Source organism: Botrytis porri, assembly GCF_014898465.1.
Source record: "Botrytis porri strain MUCL 3234 chromosome Unknown BPOR_009, whole genome shotgun sequence".
NCBI classification, from domain to species: domain Eukaryota; kingdom Fungi; phylum Ascomycota; class Leotiomycetes; order Helotiales; family Sclerotiniaceae; genus Botrytis; species Botrytis porri.
Genome location: NW_024066083.1, coordinates 1,769,327 through 1,784,837, shown reverse-complemented (window position 1 = coordinate 1,784,837; position 15,511 = coordinate 1,769,327). Strand labels below are relative to the sequence as shown.

Genomic DNA, 15,511 nt, shown 5'->3' with positions numbered 1-15,511 from the left:
AGGAATGAATATAGATATGCCCTCGATTGAGGGTAAAGATATTTTAAGGAATATGGATGTTGTACTGTGCTGTGCTGTGCTGTGCATTATTTGATAGTAATAATTCCTAGGCAGAATGACGATGTTGGGGTGTTTGAGGTTTAATTATGGGGTGACAAATAATCCTTGTCCTTGTTCGTTTTTGAAGTTTGAGCTTGCATGTTACACGTAGGACTATCTATTGTAACCTTTATTATTAGTCTTACAGGAATATCACATTCATCACATTACATCGAGGTAATCATGGAAAAAATCTCAAAAATAGATGGGATGGAAAATAGAGTCAAGTAAACATCTGCATTTTCTATGGTCACATTCTCTCATCTACAATGATATTCATCTTTCTAGTAACGCGGGCTTAGGTATGTTCCAGCATTTGAGGGGTGTCTATGTATATCTTCATCGTACAGTATGAGGATATTGCAAGATCACAGGGTCAACGGCGTCGATCTCTATTGGTGAATATGACTCCCTGGTTGATCGCTACCCCTCTCTCTCTCTCTCTCTCTCTCTCTCTCTCTCTCTCTCTCTCTACTCATGAGCCTGACTCATATGCAGACGGCTATCATCTGAAGTTCAGTAGTTTGAGAAGATCTTAACCTACATACCTATGTAGATAAACATAGAAGCACTTGGAGATCAAGGCAGTTCTTGATTGCGAATTGCCTTCATGTTTGTTCTTTATACTGCATTGTAGTTGCAATGGAACAGAGCTATATATGTACTTGTTAGATTCATGATTTAGGCAATCTTCCTTTCTTGTACTCGTTGTCTTGAATGTCGTTGTTTAATCAATTGAAAGTTCTTTTCTTTGAGATCACCTCGGAATGTAGCTGGAATCATGTTTTTCCGAGGCGATGACAAGCTTTTTAAGGCAGGTCACAATATTTTATATCAAATTCATCTTTGGCAGCTCCATCATATGCTTTGGCATGTGAAGATGAAGACCATATAGAAATATTATGTTGCATTGTGTACACATCATGAACCATCTTCATTGTTGCCATATCAATCTGTTCTATCATGCTACCATTTACGGGAGTTATGATCTCGAATATGCTCGAAGGTCAAAAAAGCGTGGGGGCTATGCCATTTCTTGTTTGTCCTTTTGTTTAGAACAATCATACTAGAGAGTTCTGTTGTCATCATCTTCAAGTAAGTATCCTCCTCGGAGAAGTACAGCATCTTCATAACATGGCACCGCGCAAGGACAGTAGAAGATACACACCTTGATAGTTAGTTCTCATCCCAATTATCAAAAACATCAGATTCACTTTTCATACCAAGTTCGAGGACATGTGGGTAACACGATCTGATCTCTTTCAAACCAAACAAACCAGACGCGCCTCGAGAGTGAATACTGCAAGCAATTTCACATATCAGGTTTTGCAAAAATCTTTTTCCGATCTGTCTTCTTCACATAAATTTCAACAACAAGAATTCGAATATCTACAGCAGAAAGCCGCAAAGGTTTCAACGTTACAACTCCTACAATGGCAGGTGAAATACTTTATTCACTTAGTCCAAAGTCGATCAAGAGAGGAATCTTACAGAACCTCCAAAAGTTGTCTGTTGTAAGTTTCTTCCACCCCTTTCCCCCTTCTTCCCCTCCAAAGGTACCACCAGACAATGCTCGGGTGCTTCATATCCTTGCGAATCTAGGCCAGGTCTTCCAAAATTACAGCAGCAGTGATTGTCAATCAAAGCAGGAATCATATCAAGATTGTCGATGTTGTGGTCCAAACCTGTATTACTACCATCAATTCCTGCATCCTACAAACCACAAACATTTCTAATAATTATTCTAGCGAAAGCAAACAACAAATCCTCCACCACCGAATGATGGCTCGAACTTCATCATATCACCAGCAACACCTCCGCTCACTGATGATTATCATGATTATTTAAACTTCACCATGGGTAGAGAATCAATCTATGCTTCGGCAGCTAATGTCATGGGCAATGAATCGATCTATGCTTCAACAGTCGACTCCATTGATACTTCACCTTTGACACCTCCAATTTTTGAATCACCATTTCTTGAATCACCACCTCCTGGAACTCCACTCCTAGAACTTCAACAATTATCTTGGCCCTTGCCAGAAACCCTCCCAAGAATGTTCCTCCGCTCTTCAACCCTGACAACCTTCAGCCTCTTTCCCTACCTCCCTAAAGAACTGCGCGTCAAAATCTGGAAACTTGCTGCCAGGCACCCCCGCATTGTACACCTCACCTATGACCACTCAATAGAGTCACTCGTTTCACTTAGTCCCATTCCTGCACTTCTCTCTACCTGCGGCGAAGCGCGCGATGAACTCCTCGCTCTTTTCAAACAGCTGTCTCTTCCATCCTCAGCATTTGGAGCTAGAATTTACGTAGATCTCGATGTTGACACTGTTTATGTTCGACGACCTACAACTTCTGAATATGCGAGTCCTTATACTAGTAATTTCATGACTACCAAGGCGATTTTTGGTGCTAATGATTCGGCCGCTCGTCATCCATTGAGTGATGTTAAACATCTTGCAATCGATTCTTCACTTATTGATTCACCAATCGAACTTCGTCTTCTCTGGGGCGATTGGAATCATCGTTCTAAACCTTCGGATTTAAAATTGAGGGAGCTGGAAACTCTCAAAATTGTTTTTGCGCCCATTGGTAAGAGACCTGAGTTGAGAAAGGTTCGAGGACGTCCGCAGATTAGTTGCGATTGGGAGAATAATGGTATTGAGAGTGTTTCTATCTTGTCAAGAGAAGACATGATGACAGAACCTTCCTTTTCTCGTCGAGTTTTCAATTATAGACAAGGAGTGTTTGTGCCACAAGATCCGGATTTCTTGAGCAGAGTTCATGTTTGCGATAATAATGGGGAGGGAAGGGGAGAGAAGGATTTCGAATGTCCAGGTTGTCATGAATACATGAGTTTGGGTGCGTATAGAGCGTATATGAATATGATGGAACGCGATATTGTGGGTTGGAGAATACCAGAGTTTGAGGGGGTTGTGTATGAGAGGGAGAATGAGAAAAATATGGAGTATTGTTTGTGGGGTTGATGTTAATGTTGACTCTGTTTGAGATATTGGGGAATGAGAGATGAGTGATGAAGGATAATTGATGATGTCTGCGGACTGAAATTGGGAATGCAAGGACTTCGACGGTTTGTAAGATTATATTTTCTTTTGTGGATTTTTACTTGTTGCACAAAAGTTTCATTGACAAAGGATTTGATAGACGGATCGATAGAGAGAGTGTGTGTGAGATTCATGGACTGAATGTTCACACGACTTTATGAATTTACGAAAACATAGGCGTTGGAGCGAAGATACTTCGACCATTTATACATATTACACTTGTTACATATGTATCGGCAGAACGAATTTCCGCTTTTATCCCTCCACTTACGACGAAATTACAAAATACAATAGTGCGAAAATTCCTGCAGGTTCTAGGAGGATATACATGATGTATCTTTCTTACCTGGAGACAGAGAGAGGCTCATAGGATACAGAGAATGTAATGGTTATTTCTGCTGCTTGCAGCTAGATAGTGAGGGATTTCTTATTATAGGTGTACATACCTAGGTAGCTATTTTCATAGATGAATACATGGGGGTTTATTACGAACTTTTGGTATGCTGGTGTGGTGCTGATGTTTGACATTTGTTTTGTTGTGGGCGGCATTTGGTATGATGATGTGGGAGATGCTGATGTGTGTTTTGAGTATCTTGATGTTGCGAGAAGAAGCAAGAGTTTTTTGGTGAATACTGAGTCTTTTCTTTAATGCTGATATTTCAGATGACTTACCTTTCATCTTATCAGCGCTCAGGAAACTTGGGAATCGCTCCGTCGGCTTTCTAGATTTTCTTGCTCGTTCTATGGTGCACACAAAGGGAGCCCTCTTACTTTCCAGACAACCTTTGTCGATTTTCAATATCTCAGAGTGTGATGCTTGAGCAATGAAGCGTTTAAACCTTCTGCCACCTAGCGGTCAATGAGACGAGAATGATAGAATTCGATTTGACACAATAACATCCCCGCGCTCCTAGAGCCAGTTGATGAATATTATGCCTAACAACAGTAACAACAGTAACCGCTATATATAGATCCTAATCAACCCCGGAAACTAGCCCATAACTACGCACTGAGCTTGATTATCTTTTATAACAACAACGGAGCGGCCGTTAAACACTGTGCATGCTTCAAGTCAAGTCACTACCTACTTTAAGCTTCATTGTCGCACAGCTAGCTTGATGTGATTTCACGGACTGACTTGTATTCATTATTATCCCTCCAGCTTGTACATATTTTGAGATATTGAATATAGGGAGAAAATCGAAAAGGCCATCTAGCATAAAATTGAGGCATCTCCCTTTTGAGAGACCTGGGAGGGTATGATACGCACTTTATCTAAATTTACCGGTTTCAAATGTGCTGATAGTATTTCTATATTCGGCAAACAATATCTGATGTGATTTGATTATTTGCTGATACTGTTTTAAAGGGCATTGGAGTACTACATATAGAATACTCTGATTTTGATGAGAGACATAATGATGAGATTATGAAGAGAATACTCGGAAATATGTGGAGATTTGGCATATTTTCGTCTGCAGTCAAAGATTGATTGTTGTGTGTGTATATATGATTTGAATGATTCACTCTTTGCGGAACTACCAAATCAAGCACACGAGAATATCCATACAGACTTTCCGTTATTCTAATCCGAATCCGCGAGTGTAGAGATTCCCGAGATCTAAGTACAATACTGGCAAGAGAACATCCATCTTGTCAGAATCTCTTGGGGAAAAGATATCACTCACATATTCAATTCCTCGCAGACTCTAGAAAAACGTAGATAAGAATGTATGTATGTATGTCTCTATCGAACGAATAGGAAGTTTGACCATTGATATCAGTAAAACACTCCAAGGATGTAACCTCACTTCGGTGAATATGAAAATATACTTAAATATCCTTGAGGGGAGGGGGAGAAGAAGCTGATCCTCTATTGGACATTATAATTATCAAACACAATTCTTCATTCGTCATTAATTTCTATAAAACTATTCATGAATATTGAGGAGGTGATCAAACCCGCCGAGATGGGATATCACGTGCCAGGCGACTCGGCTAAGCAAAAAAATGCCAGAAAATCCAACCACCAAAAAATGGACAATAACAACAATGATATAAACGTGCAAAAAATTGCCAAAAGGTGAATTTGAAACATGAGAATCAAGGAATTCGATACTGAACTCTCTGACGGGGAGTCGAACCCCGGTCTCCCGCGACTTGCAATGTTATTGACAAGCGGAAATCATGACCGTTAGACCATCAAAGATGTTGTGTTATTGTTGTTACCGACGTGGATTTTTGAGAATATATAATAAGATCGTGCTGACCGGGGTGGGGAATGGTAGGTGGGGCGGGATAATACTTGTAGCAAGCGGGACTTGGGCTGGGTAGGAAAGAGCTACGGGGAGGGAAGGGGGAGCCTAGATGTAGTATATCATCAAAGATAATGTTTCCGGTTAGGAGCGAAGGGCTAAACATGATTAGTGTTGTCTTCAGTGTTATAAAATAAATTCACTTGTGAAAATTGGATTATGGTATTATTGTTAGAATACCAATTGAGTTCAACTCTGAGATTTTTACATGTCGGCGATAGGGACGTTGAAAAAGATAGCTGTCAAAGATTCAAGCTTGCCAAATCGTGAAGATAATGATAAATGCCCAAAGGCCAGCCACACATACGACTTCAAGTATTGTGAAGAAGGACTTGTCGAAATGAATTATGCCTACTCATTTACCTTCATAAAATTCAAATGACCAGAAGGCAGTTGTTGGCTTTCCAAAATAACGAACTTAATGTCTATTTCTGACGAAGATACCAGGTATGTCTTCGCTATAAGTTTTCCCTGCTAGACTTCTGCCTTTGGCGTTTGAGAGCTACTTACGCATGATGTATCTGTAAGTAAGTTCTAGCTTATTAAATTGCTCTCCTCTCCTCTTCTTGATCCGGGGGGAAGGAGTCCTTTACTCCGTAGTGAGGAGAGGAAATAAGAAGAAAAGGAAAATTGACAGGGTTTGGTAGGTAACAAGCTGATCATAGAGGATAAAGGGGAAGAAAGGCAGAGGAGAGTTTAGATATTCCTGTGATGACGTTAGATCGACCTTAGATCAAGGCGTTTTTCATTAGAATTTAGTCACATAATCGATTTCCTTCTCCTCCCATCAGGGAGAAAAGATAAGGAATGGATAATTGACATGATTTAGTAGCTTCTTGTAGGGCCCAGGAGAGAAGGAAGGTGTGGTAGGAAGCGAGGTTTCAATGATTGCAAGCAGCATAGGGTAAAATCTCTGACCGTGTAACAAGTCGCAATATGTATAGAATCTAACGCATTATATTTATGCTGTAAGCCAACATGATTATCACTAGTGCAGGAAGCAATGAACGAATCCATGGAATGCTCAATCGTCATGGTATCTGTCTGTTGTTAAGATCTCTTCGAACCAAATAATCTAGAGTTGGGTTTATGGCGATGTGGTGAATGTGAGTCGAGCTGCCACTCAGGGCATCCTGTCGATGATCTTGAACAGAATCTATTTCATGCTAGATCTGCTAGTTCGAGAAGGTAGCCGTGGGTTATTACATGGTGAAGGATCAGGGGAGGCTGATCATCACTTGATCAAAGCTACATGCCCTCACGATTTGTTGCAAGTCGCAGGTTGAGGCTCATATACAAGATGAGATAAACCAGATCCTCTGGACGTTTTTGGCGCTGTTGGCGCTGTTGGGCCTTAACATTGAAGCTATCCTAACGCTTGCCACTGATGTTAAGAGATGGAAATCCTATATGCATATAGCCGCGCTATGTGGGTGGATCCAGGCGGGTTCTGAATATTGCGAGCTCCACCACACCCGCTCAACCAAACCTGATGCCCTCAAATCCCCACTGTCTTTTGCATACAACTTATACACATTTGAGCAGTGAGATGTATATAGAGTTGGCACTTTGGCGGAGTGGTTAACGCGATGCCCTGCTACTGTGTAAATAGAGTCAGGCATTTCCTTCGGGAGCGAGTGTTCGAATCACTCAGGTGTCGTTTCTGAGATTCAACTTTTGCACTTTTGACATGTGATTTTCATCCTGGTTGGTTCTCTCTTTTTGGCTCTCACTCTTTCAAGGATGAAATCAATCGATCTCATGATGCGTAGAGAGATCTGTAAGGGCACAACTGTAAGATTAGACCTGAGCCTTCTTCATTTATTAATCAATCATCTGGGTTATCTATACCATTCATGGACAGCATTAAATATAATCAATTCTGAGTTCTGCGCCGTTCGGCTAAGGACTTGATTATGCTTAAACTGTAGGATCTGACTGTATTAGAAGAGGAGCGCGTGGAGCATCAATTGAAGTATGAATCTGTACAATGAATCCCATTCTTTGACATAAAAGTCGACGCCAAATGTGGAGTTTTGATACTTAAGATAGCTGAATTGAGGCGGTGAAGAATGGAGCGTGATGTAGTAAGATATTATATAATCATGTTTCATTGGTACGCTCGCATCTTTCATGGTGTTAGCCTTGTAGCTCAGGCGAGGCTATTTCCGAAGGCCAAGCAAAGAGGATGTACAAGTTAACTTAAATCTCACAATGTCAAGGGATTTCTGGATTCGAAAAGTCTCAGGCAAGGGAAGAACGCCTACAGATTGGTGGAATTCCATATGCACCACCTCATGCACCCTCCACATCACACAAGGCTGAGGATCAAGAAAGGGGAGCATGTCAGATTGCCATGTAATGGGCAGTGCTCTATATATGTATATATTGACATAGGTAGGGACTTAGCTTTCCATTCCAAGCCTTTTCTACTTTCATATGAGAGGCTGCATCGTATCTACTTGCTTATTCATTCACGCCATCATTGACATTACGATTGGATCCCCCGGAAAGTTTTCGAAAGTTTTGAAGAAATAATGCCTATTGGAACCCCCGATCAAATATTACCTCGATCTAGGAGATGTGGACCCAAAGTGAAGACAGGCTGCCAAACTTGCAAGTATGGATTCGAAATGTTGTTCTGTCAAGGAATGATTCCCATTGACATAATCCAGGATACGTCGAGTCAAGTGCGATGAAGCCAAGCCTTCGTGTGAAAGATGTGTTTCCACTGGACGAAAATGTGATGGGTATTCCACAGACCTAAAGAGGTTGAGCCCGGAGATACATACATCGTCAGGCATCCAGCGAGTACCTACATTCTTACCTGGTACTGTAAATGAACGGCGAGGTTTTCAATACTTTGTTTCCAATACAGCAACAGAGCTCAGTGGATATTTTGATCCCTCGTTCTGGAACCACCTCATATTGCAAGCAAGCTCTGTGGACCCATCTCTCCGGCATGCTATCATAGGACTTGGGACTCTCCACGAAGATTTCTCAAACCGAAGATTGGATCTTGCAACGAAATGCGATGCTGCAAGATCAGGATTTGGGTTCGCTACAAGTCAATATACAAAGGCCATTTCGCACCTCAGACGATCATTAGCGGCAGGCAAACAGAAACCTCTCACGGCTTTAATGGCTTGTATCCTTTTCGTTTGCTTTGATTCTTTACGGGGCCATTTCTCAAGCGCAGTGATGCATTTGCAGAGCGGCCTAAAGATTCTACAGAATTCGCGACTACGAAACAATTCTCAAGACGAGGATCTGATAGAAGAAAACATTGTACCTATGTTTATGAGACTTTGCATACAAGCTATTCTGTACATCGATACTAGAGAAGTTCCAGAACGTATGGCTTTCGCGACAGTAATATCGACTATCAGTACTCGAGAAAATATAATACCGAGAGAATTCAAAAACCTGGATGCAGCAAGAAGAAGTCTCCTCCACGCATCCGATAGCCTTTTCCGAGGGGGTTACTTATGGGATGGTAACCTTCCTTCCGCCTGTCAACCAAAAATAGCGATGGATTTATATGTAAAATCCCGTACGCAATTGGACGCTTGGAGAGTCTCATTTGAGAACTTCATGCAAAACCAGAGTCATACTTTTGACAGTAAACAATTGAGGGGTGCTGCACTGTGCAAAGTACATTATGCAACTGTGCATATTATGGCTAGGGTCACCGAACTAGATCTAGACGACCCTCGAATCATCAAGAACTACGTCAATGATCCCAAAAAGTTCGCTGTGTTCGATTTGGAATTTCAGATCATCGTCAGTCTGGCGAGATCTTTAATTAACGCTGCCGAGGAAGATGCTAAAGCTGGAAGACCTGCATTCACTTTCTCAACTGATCTGGGGTTGATTGCTCCTTTATATTGTAAGTTGCTTCATCTGCAATATTGTAACCAAATGCTAATTCCACTTTCTGACTAGTCTCTTGCATGAAGTCACCCAATGAAGCAACTCGACGCCAAGCACTGGAACTTCTACTGCGGTGTCCAAGAAAGGAGGGGATGTGGGACAGCTCATCAACAATCAACCTCGTCCGAGGTTTCTGGAATCTTGAACAGAAACTGATCTATCGACCAATAGGAGTATATCCGGTTTCAGAAAAACTCATTCAGATGAGTGAGGTGGTAAATCTTGTCCTGAACAAGGATATGCAATGGGAATGGAAACTACTCTCTGAAACCCCGACAATACAACCTCCTCAATGCACACCTGGAGACAACTTCTCGAATCTGGAGGACTTCAGTTGGCTACCAACTGATTTGGAAGATATTAAATCATTTGAAATGGCTGACGGAAATCCCTTTTTGGGAGTTTATTGGCCCTAATTATATCCGAAGAGACGATGAAAGTCTATCAAGAGACGCAATACTTACATTTGTAGAGATAGGAAGGCGCCTTGTAGATGTGTTTTTCGTTTTATCACAACATACCCACGCATGCACACCTAGTTCTCCTCCTCAAATACCTTCATGAAAATGAATATACACAAACACAGACACAGACACAAACCCAAGCTCCTCACTACTAACCTCTCACCTAAAGAAAAACAAAAACCTAAACGTAAATAAATAGAAGATATATTGAATTCTTACAATTACACTATCTGTATGTAAAGCCTCAAAATCACCCTCTCCTCCCAAAAGTGTACTCCATGGAGTATGCGCACGTATCAAATAATGTATCTTACAAAGAGAGGAAACAAACGCCCGCAAGAAATATACTCCTCCAATCCATTCCCCCATGCACGCGTGTTTCCGTCCACTACCAAAGTTACGTCGAATTTTAAGTCTAGCAAATTAAAAAATACAAGCACCAAGCAATTCACTCATCCCAAGCGAGCTACCCCTTAAAAAGCAGTAGATAATACACGAATATTCCCATAGTCGTCTACCCCCTCGTAGCCTCCAACGCCGCTGTCAACGGCACAACCCTCAAACTTCTCACTCTCTTCAAATCAGTTCCCCCTTGTTTCACGCTCGGCTGTACAGTAATAGTTGGGGCTCTTCCCTCACTCCACTTCCTAAACACACTTTTCAAATCTTTCGGGATCCCTTCAATGACTACTGTTGAAACAGGTACAAAAGGACGATCTTCCATGCCCGCTGAAAGAATCCCATATTCCTGTACGAATTGAAGTGCGGTGTGGAAGGGGCCATATTGGGACTGAGCTTTGGCGCCGATGACAATGTAGATTTCGAAAAAGGCATCAAGAATATAAATACCAGTTGGAGAGAGGTCGGCTTGGGAGAAAGGGTTTATTTCGATGATCTGGGATTTGTCAGTGAGAGGCTATGCAATGAAGAAAACAAGAACATACTTGTTCTTTGCCTGTAGCGGTAGCACAGAACAAACGAGCGGAATATTTATTATAGGCTGGCTTAAGTTTCCAGTGATCAGCTGATTGTGGAATTTGTTTACAATTCTCGAACGCTCTCAAGAATGACGAAGGTTCATCGCCATCCTCAATTTCTTCGATATCACCAGTCATTGATATTTCCATTCCGAGGAGTCTAGCACAACCATGCTCTTCAGCGGTACTACCTCGTCCCTTCCATAGATATGTCTTACCTGATGGTGAGGATATAAGATATGGAAACCCGGAGCATAAGACTGAAGGAGAGTAATCAACCTCGTCGAATACCAACATTCCATATTGTTGTCTTGCGCAGAGAATATGAGGTGCGAGGGAATCATACTTGTTAGAAGATCCTCTCCTGATAATGATGATACCACCTAGAGCTTGGTAAAACTCTGGAGTTTCTTTGCCTTGTCTCAATGTTACAAAATGACCACCAAAACCTTTGGCTTCTCTCTGAGCAAATATCTCGGCGCCGGTAACAACTCGTTCAGAAACTTCATCTCCAATCCACCAGTATACTTCTGTCGCTTTTCTACCATTCGCATTGATAAATGTATGGGGGCATAAGTACATCTCACGCTCAAAAAGAACACGCTCTTGATGAGTAGGAACAGACTGCCTCTTTCCATCCCCAAACAAATAAAACAGGCTGGATTGCAATGTCCGTATCGTTGAAATGGTGTCTTGTCGTGCCATTAAAATGCTTGCTGTATCGACTGAGTAAGTTGGGGTTGGCTTGGGTTCTTCACCGAAGAAATCGGCGAGAAGCTGGGACGCTTCAGATGCTTGAGGTACTGGGGAGTAGGCCATGCTGGGTGAACGAAGACCTGGGCTCATTACTGGTGATGTTAGTGTTTTGGTTGGAGGGATGGGAAGAGCGCGCGCGGGTGTTGGCTCTTTTGTAGATTTTGGTCCCATTCGTAGTCCTAGATCAATAGACTTATTTCGCTTCAACGGACTAATAGGCGGTAAACCTACACCTGCTAGTTTTATTTTCTCGTCTTCATGAGACTTGTTCCGTTTTAATGGACTTCCAGGTCGCAAACCTGCGCCTACTAAAGCAGCCTTCTCATCTTCGTAGGTTGGTAATTGTATTGGAGAAGGTATACGAGCAGGTGGTTCTGCAGTGGATCGACCCCATAATGCTGCAGTATGCTTGACTGATCTCGATGGACTGAGTGGTGGTGGCTGATCAGAACGAGGTGAGAATTGCGGTGAAGATTTTAACGAATTTGCTTTTCTTGGGGATAACGGAGCAGGACGAAGCTTTGCAGTCTCTGGCGACACAGGTTCATTGAATGTACGATCTTCATAAATTTTGGTTGGCGATGGAGATTTGGCAGGCGCTAGGGGCTCTGGCTTTGGTGGATCTGGCAAGACTATTGCATCGAGCTTGTTGTGGTGTGCCTTTACCGTGTTCTCGGGGAAATTAGCAATTTTGACGGAAGAAAGTGGTTTAGGGGCTTCCAACGATGGTGTATCCTTATTCTTTGGTGCTTCTTGTAGAAAAAGAGATCGCCTTCTCATATCTAGCTTCCGTGGTGATGAAGGCTGAGAAACCGGAGTGGTTTCTGGCACCTGTTCTGTGTTCAAGGCTGAAATTGTCTGCTTTATTGGGCTTGTAGCAGGCGATGAAAGTTGCTCAGACACAGCGAAAGACTTGGTAGGGGATGTGACGGGAGCATTTTCTTCTGCTCTTTCTTCGGCTTCTGGTGCTGATGAAGTTTGGGTTGGTGCGGTTGTAGATGGCGCCTTTCGTCTTGGTCCACGGGCACGCCCCTTAGTCATATGTGTGAGTTGTGGTCCATTCTCGCTCGATTCGGGATTAGTTGTCGAAGTGCTCATACTGATTGTACGTTGAGATAACGAGGCACTTGAAGATCTTGAGGTTTCACTAGCAAGTGAAGGCGGGCCCCTGGCAAGTAAATCTGCGAGACCAGGATTAAAACGTCCAGCAAGCTTACCTCCAATTGCATTCTTTTCTTGCATGCGTGCTGGGGCACTGGTTTCCTTGACTAAGTTTGGAGTGGGATTGGCAGAAGCATTCCGCTGTGGTGAACTAGACTCCCAGGTCGATGCAATATTAGAAACGGAACCGTTTCTTCCAAGGGTGTTTCTTCTCCGCAACGCTTCAGGTACCACATTCTCCCGTCTTTCGCTACTGGCAGATCTCGAAACTCCATTTCCCTCAGCTTGTACTTTCTTGAAATCCTCTTTCTTTTTCAATATGGCATCTTTGAATTCATCTTTACGTTCAGTTTTTACGGGTCCTCCAGTAAGGTTGAGACCTGCCTTGCCACGTGTGATATTGTCCTTGAGCATATCCGGAGCAATGTAACTTTGAGTTTTCGTCCTCCGTAGTTGACCAAAGACATTCTTAAATTCTGGCTCTTCTTTGGGCTTTTCATCAGCAGGTACCTGGCGTGATTTCAAAACAGAGCGGAAATCGTTCTTTGGAGGAGTTGTGGGCTTGGGTTTCACGGAACTAGCAGGTGAATTCAAATTGGCTTTGGGTGTTCCAGATGGGGTGGATGTAAAATTTGGATTGAGTTTTGGTATGGTATCAGAAATAGGAGTGGAAGTGGAGGGTGTCAATGGTCTTTCGGCTTTTGTATTTCCAGCGGCGCTCTTGCTATCCTGATTGATCATGCTCTCGATGTTTCGCTGTGGTGTAGTGCCAGGAGAAAATGCTGTTGGGAAGCCTCGAATACTTGAAGGAGTTGTCAATGCGCCAGGAGGAGGGGATCTCATTAGCCCACCAATATTTACTTCGTGCTTCACGGTCTGACTTCTACCCAAGTCGACACTGCCTTTCTGTTTTGCTCTGTTGATTTCTGACATCCACGATGGTTGTTGAGGCGGTGGTGTGGCTTTGGGTTTCGGTGATTCAGGTTTGTTTAACGCGCTCTCAAGCCAACTAGATTTGGTAGGACTCCATCGTCTCGAGTCCGCGGTTTTTGTAGGGCTGACAGGCAAACTATCATCTGCTGGAGGCGATTGATTCCCACTATCTACCTCTTTAGCTTCGGCCGGGTTGTAAGATCTAGCTGTTGCCAAAGATGGTCTCATGAAGTTGGAATTCTCATTCATGGTAGAATTTGTTACATTGCTTCTCATAGAGCTTGCTGTGCCTGGGCGGTGGAGTTCACCATGGCTTGAGGTAGGTCTTGATGCAGGCCTTGAGGGAGAATTGGATTGATTATCCGCAGTAGGATCAAAAGACGAATTCTTCCGATCTAATGATGGTGAAGCAACCGACCACCGCTTGTTCATACTCTCCGATCGTTTCATCATCGCACTTTGGACAAATCCACCCATTCCTTTGGTTGGAGAATTGGGTCGGTCTAGTCTATCGGGCGATATGCGACCCTGCGAAGGTGACATTGCTAGGCCTCGAGTATCCGACAAACTATCAGCAGCAGGTGGATCCAACCTCTGGGCGTCAGTCACTGGAATTGGTGATCCCATGCCAACACCCGGGTTGCTTTGAAATAACATTCTAGAGCCGCTTCCATATGAAATACTATTCCTTGCTGGAGGCCTTGTAGGTGTTGAAGAATAATCCTTGACCTCGTTCGGTGTCTTGTCTGGCGTAGAATTGTTACGAGTCATTCCTGGCATCTGAATTGACCCGTGTATTGCTCTTTCTTCGTCTTCCACCTGATTCGTTCTGTAAGCTGGTGAATTAACGCCTCGATCAGCGGTTTGCCTAAACCAAGCTGGATCTTTGGATGCTAGTGATTGCGCAATTTGTTCACGAGAAGGAGTATTATCATCGGCAGACGTAGCATTCTCAGGGGTCGGTGTAGTTGTGCTCGATACCATTACCCTATCTGTAGCAACCATGGATAAAGGTCGACTTCGCGGTTTATCGGAAGGTTCTGGTCTGCGAGCCCATGATAAAGGTGAATTTCTTGAGGGCATAGCATTTGACGGTGAATCTCTAAACTGAGAGGTCCGCCTTAAATCCGGCACTGAATTTAAGGCCATTTCGTCTACGTCGTTGTCAACAACACTCCCGCGCCGAGACTCAGAAGATTGGTCGTCTGAATTTGAAATTATGCCTGATATGGGTCTTCTAGGTGTACTCATAGGAGAGGACTTCGTAGGTGAGATGGATAATGCCCTTTCTGAAGTAAACATTAGCAAAAAGTACATTTCTGACCTATCGTATTATAGCATGGCGACGGGCGGAACAATGTCTCTAAAGAGAAAGTTTAAATAGAAATCAATTACCAGCTCTACGAGCTTGTCTTTCTTTTCTCCCTTGCAAGATCTCTTCTTCTAACTTTCTTGTGCGGTCTTCGTCTTCTTGGTCCCGTTTATTGCCCAATTCTTTGATACGCTGCAAGAAATCATTGACATCGGGCTCTCCTTCGGTATTCGACATGTTTACAAGAGGCGGCAGCACAACAACACGGGAGAAGAAATATAAATGGTGTATTTCAGAAAACAGGACAATCCAAGTTACAACTCGGCGGGGTAAACGCGTTTGCACGAGGGGTCGAGGTTGTTGAGTACCTCGAAGGATTGTTCTAGTAAGGAAGGTTGAAGCTTTCAAGGTTCGCTTGGTCAAGGTTTCATAAAGTTCATAACTTAAGCTGCAAGCTTTCATTTAAGTAAGGTTACGAGCACCTGAATAT

General features: G+C 43.0%; 3 protein-coding genes across 3 annotated transcripts; 2 read left to right on the top strand and 1 right to left on the bottom strand.

Annotated features, from left to right (window-relative positions):
• Positions 1-1,532: 1,532 nt before the first annotated feature.
• Positions 1,533-3,092, top strand: EAF01_007329 (uncharacterized protein; the record flags this gene model as incomplete). The annotated part of the gene is made up of 2 exons (XM_038915584.1): positions 1,533-1,613; positions 1,848-3,092. The coding sequence occupies 2 exons, from the start codon at positions 1,533-1,535 to the stop codon at positions 3,090-3,092; spliced, it is 1,326 nt and encodes a 441-aa protein (XP_038769222.1).
• A 4,656-nt stretch (positions 3,093-7,748) lies between these two features.
• On the top strand, positions 7,749-10,072 carry EAF01_007328 (uncharacterized protein). The gene is made up of 3 exons (XM_038915583.1): positions 7,749-8,105; positions 8,161-9,374; positions 9,431-10,072. Exons 1-3 carry the CDS (start codon positions 8,023-8,025, stop codon positions 9,832-9,834), a joined length of 1,701 nt encoding a protein of 566 aa, XP_038769221.1. The 5' UTR covers positions 7,749-8,022; the 3' UTR covers positions 9,835-10,072.
• A 324-nt stretch (positions 10,073-10,396) lies between these two features.
• On the bottom strand, positions 10,397-15,258 carry EAF01_007327 (uncharacterized protein; the record flags this gene model as incomplete). The annotated part of the gene is made up of 3 exons (XM_038915582.1): positions 10,397-10,777; positions 10,827-14,998; positions 15,105-15,258. The coding sequence occupies 3 exons, from the start codon at positions 15,256-15,258 to the stop codon at positions 10,397-10,399; spliced, it is 4,707 nt and encodes a 1,568-aa protein (XP_038769220.1).
• Between the last annotated feature and the right edge of the window lie 253 nt (positions 15,259-15,511).

Excerpts from the sequence above, each read along its gene's own strand:
- EAF01_007328 (XM_038915583.1), top strand. The coding sequence starts at position 8,023 with ATGCCTATTGGAACCCCCGATCAAATATTACCTCGATCTAGGAGATGT. Across the intron at positions 8,106-8,160 it reads ACAGGCTGCCAAACTTGCAA|GATACGTCGAGTCAAGTGCG; the intron begins GTATGGATTCGA and ends GACATAATCCAG. Across the intron at positions 9,375-9,430 it reads GTTGATTGCTCCTTTATATT|TCTCTTGCATGAAGTCACCC; the intron begins GTAAGTTGCTTC and ends CTTTCTGACTAG.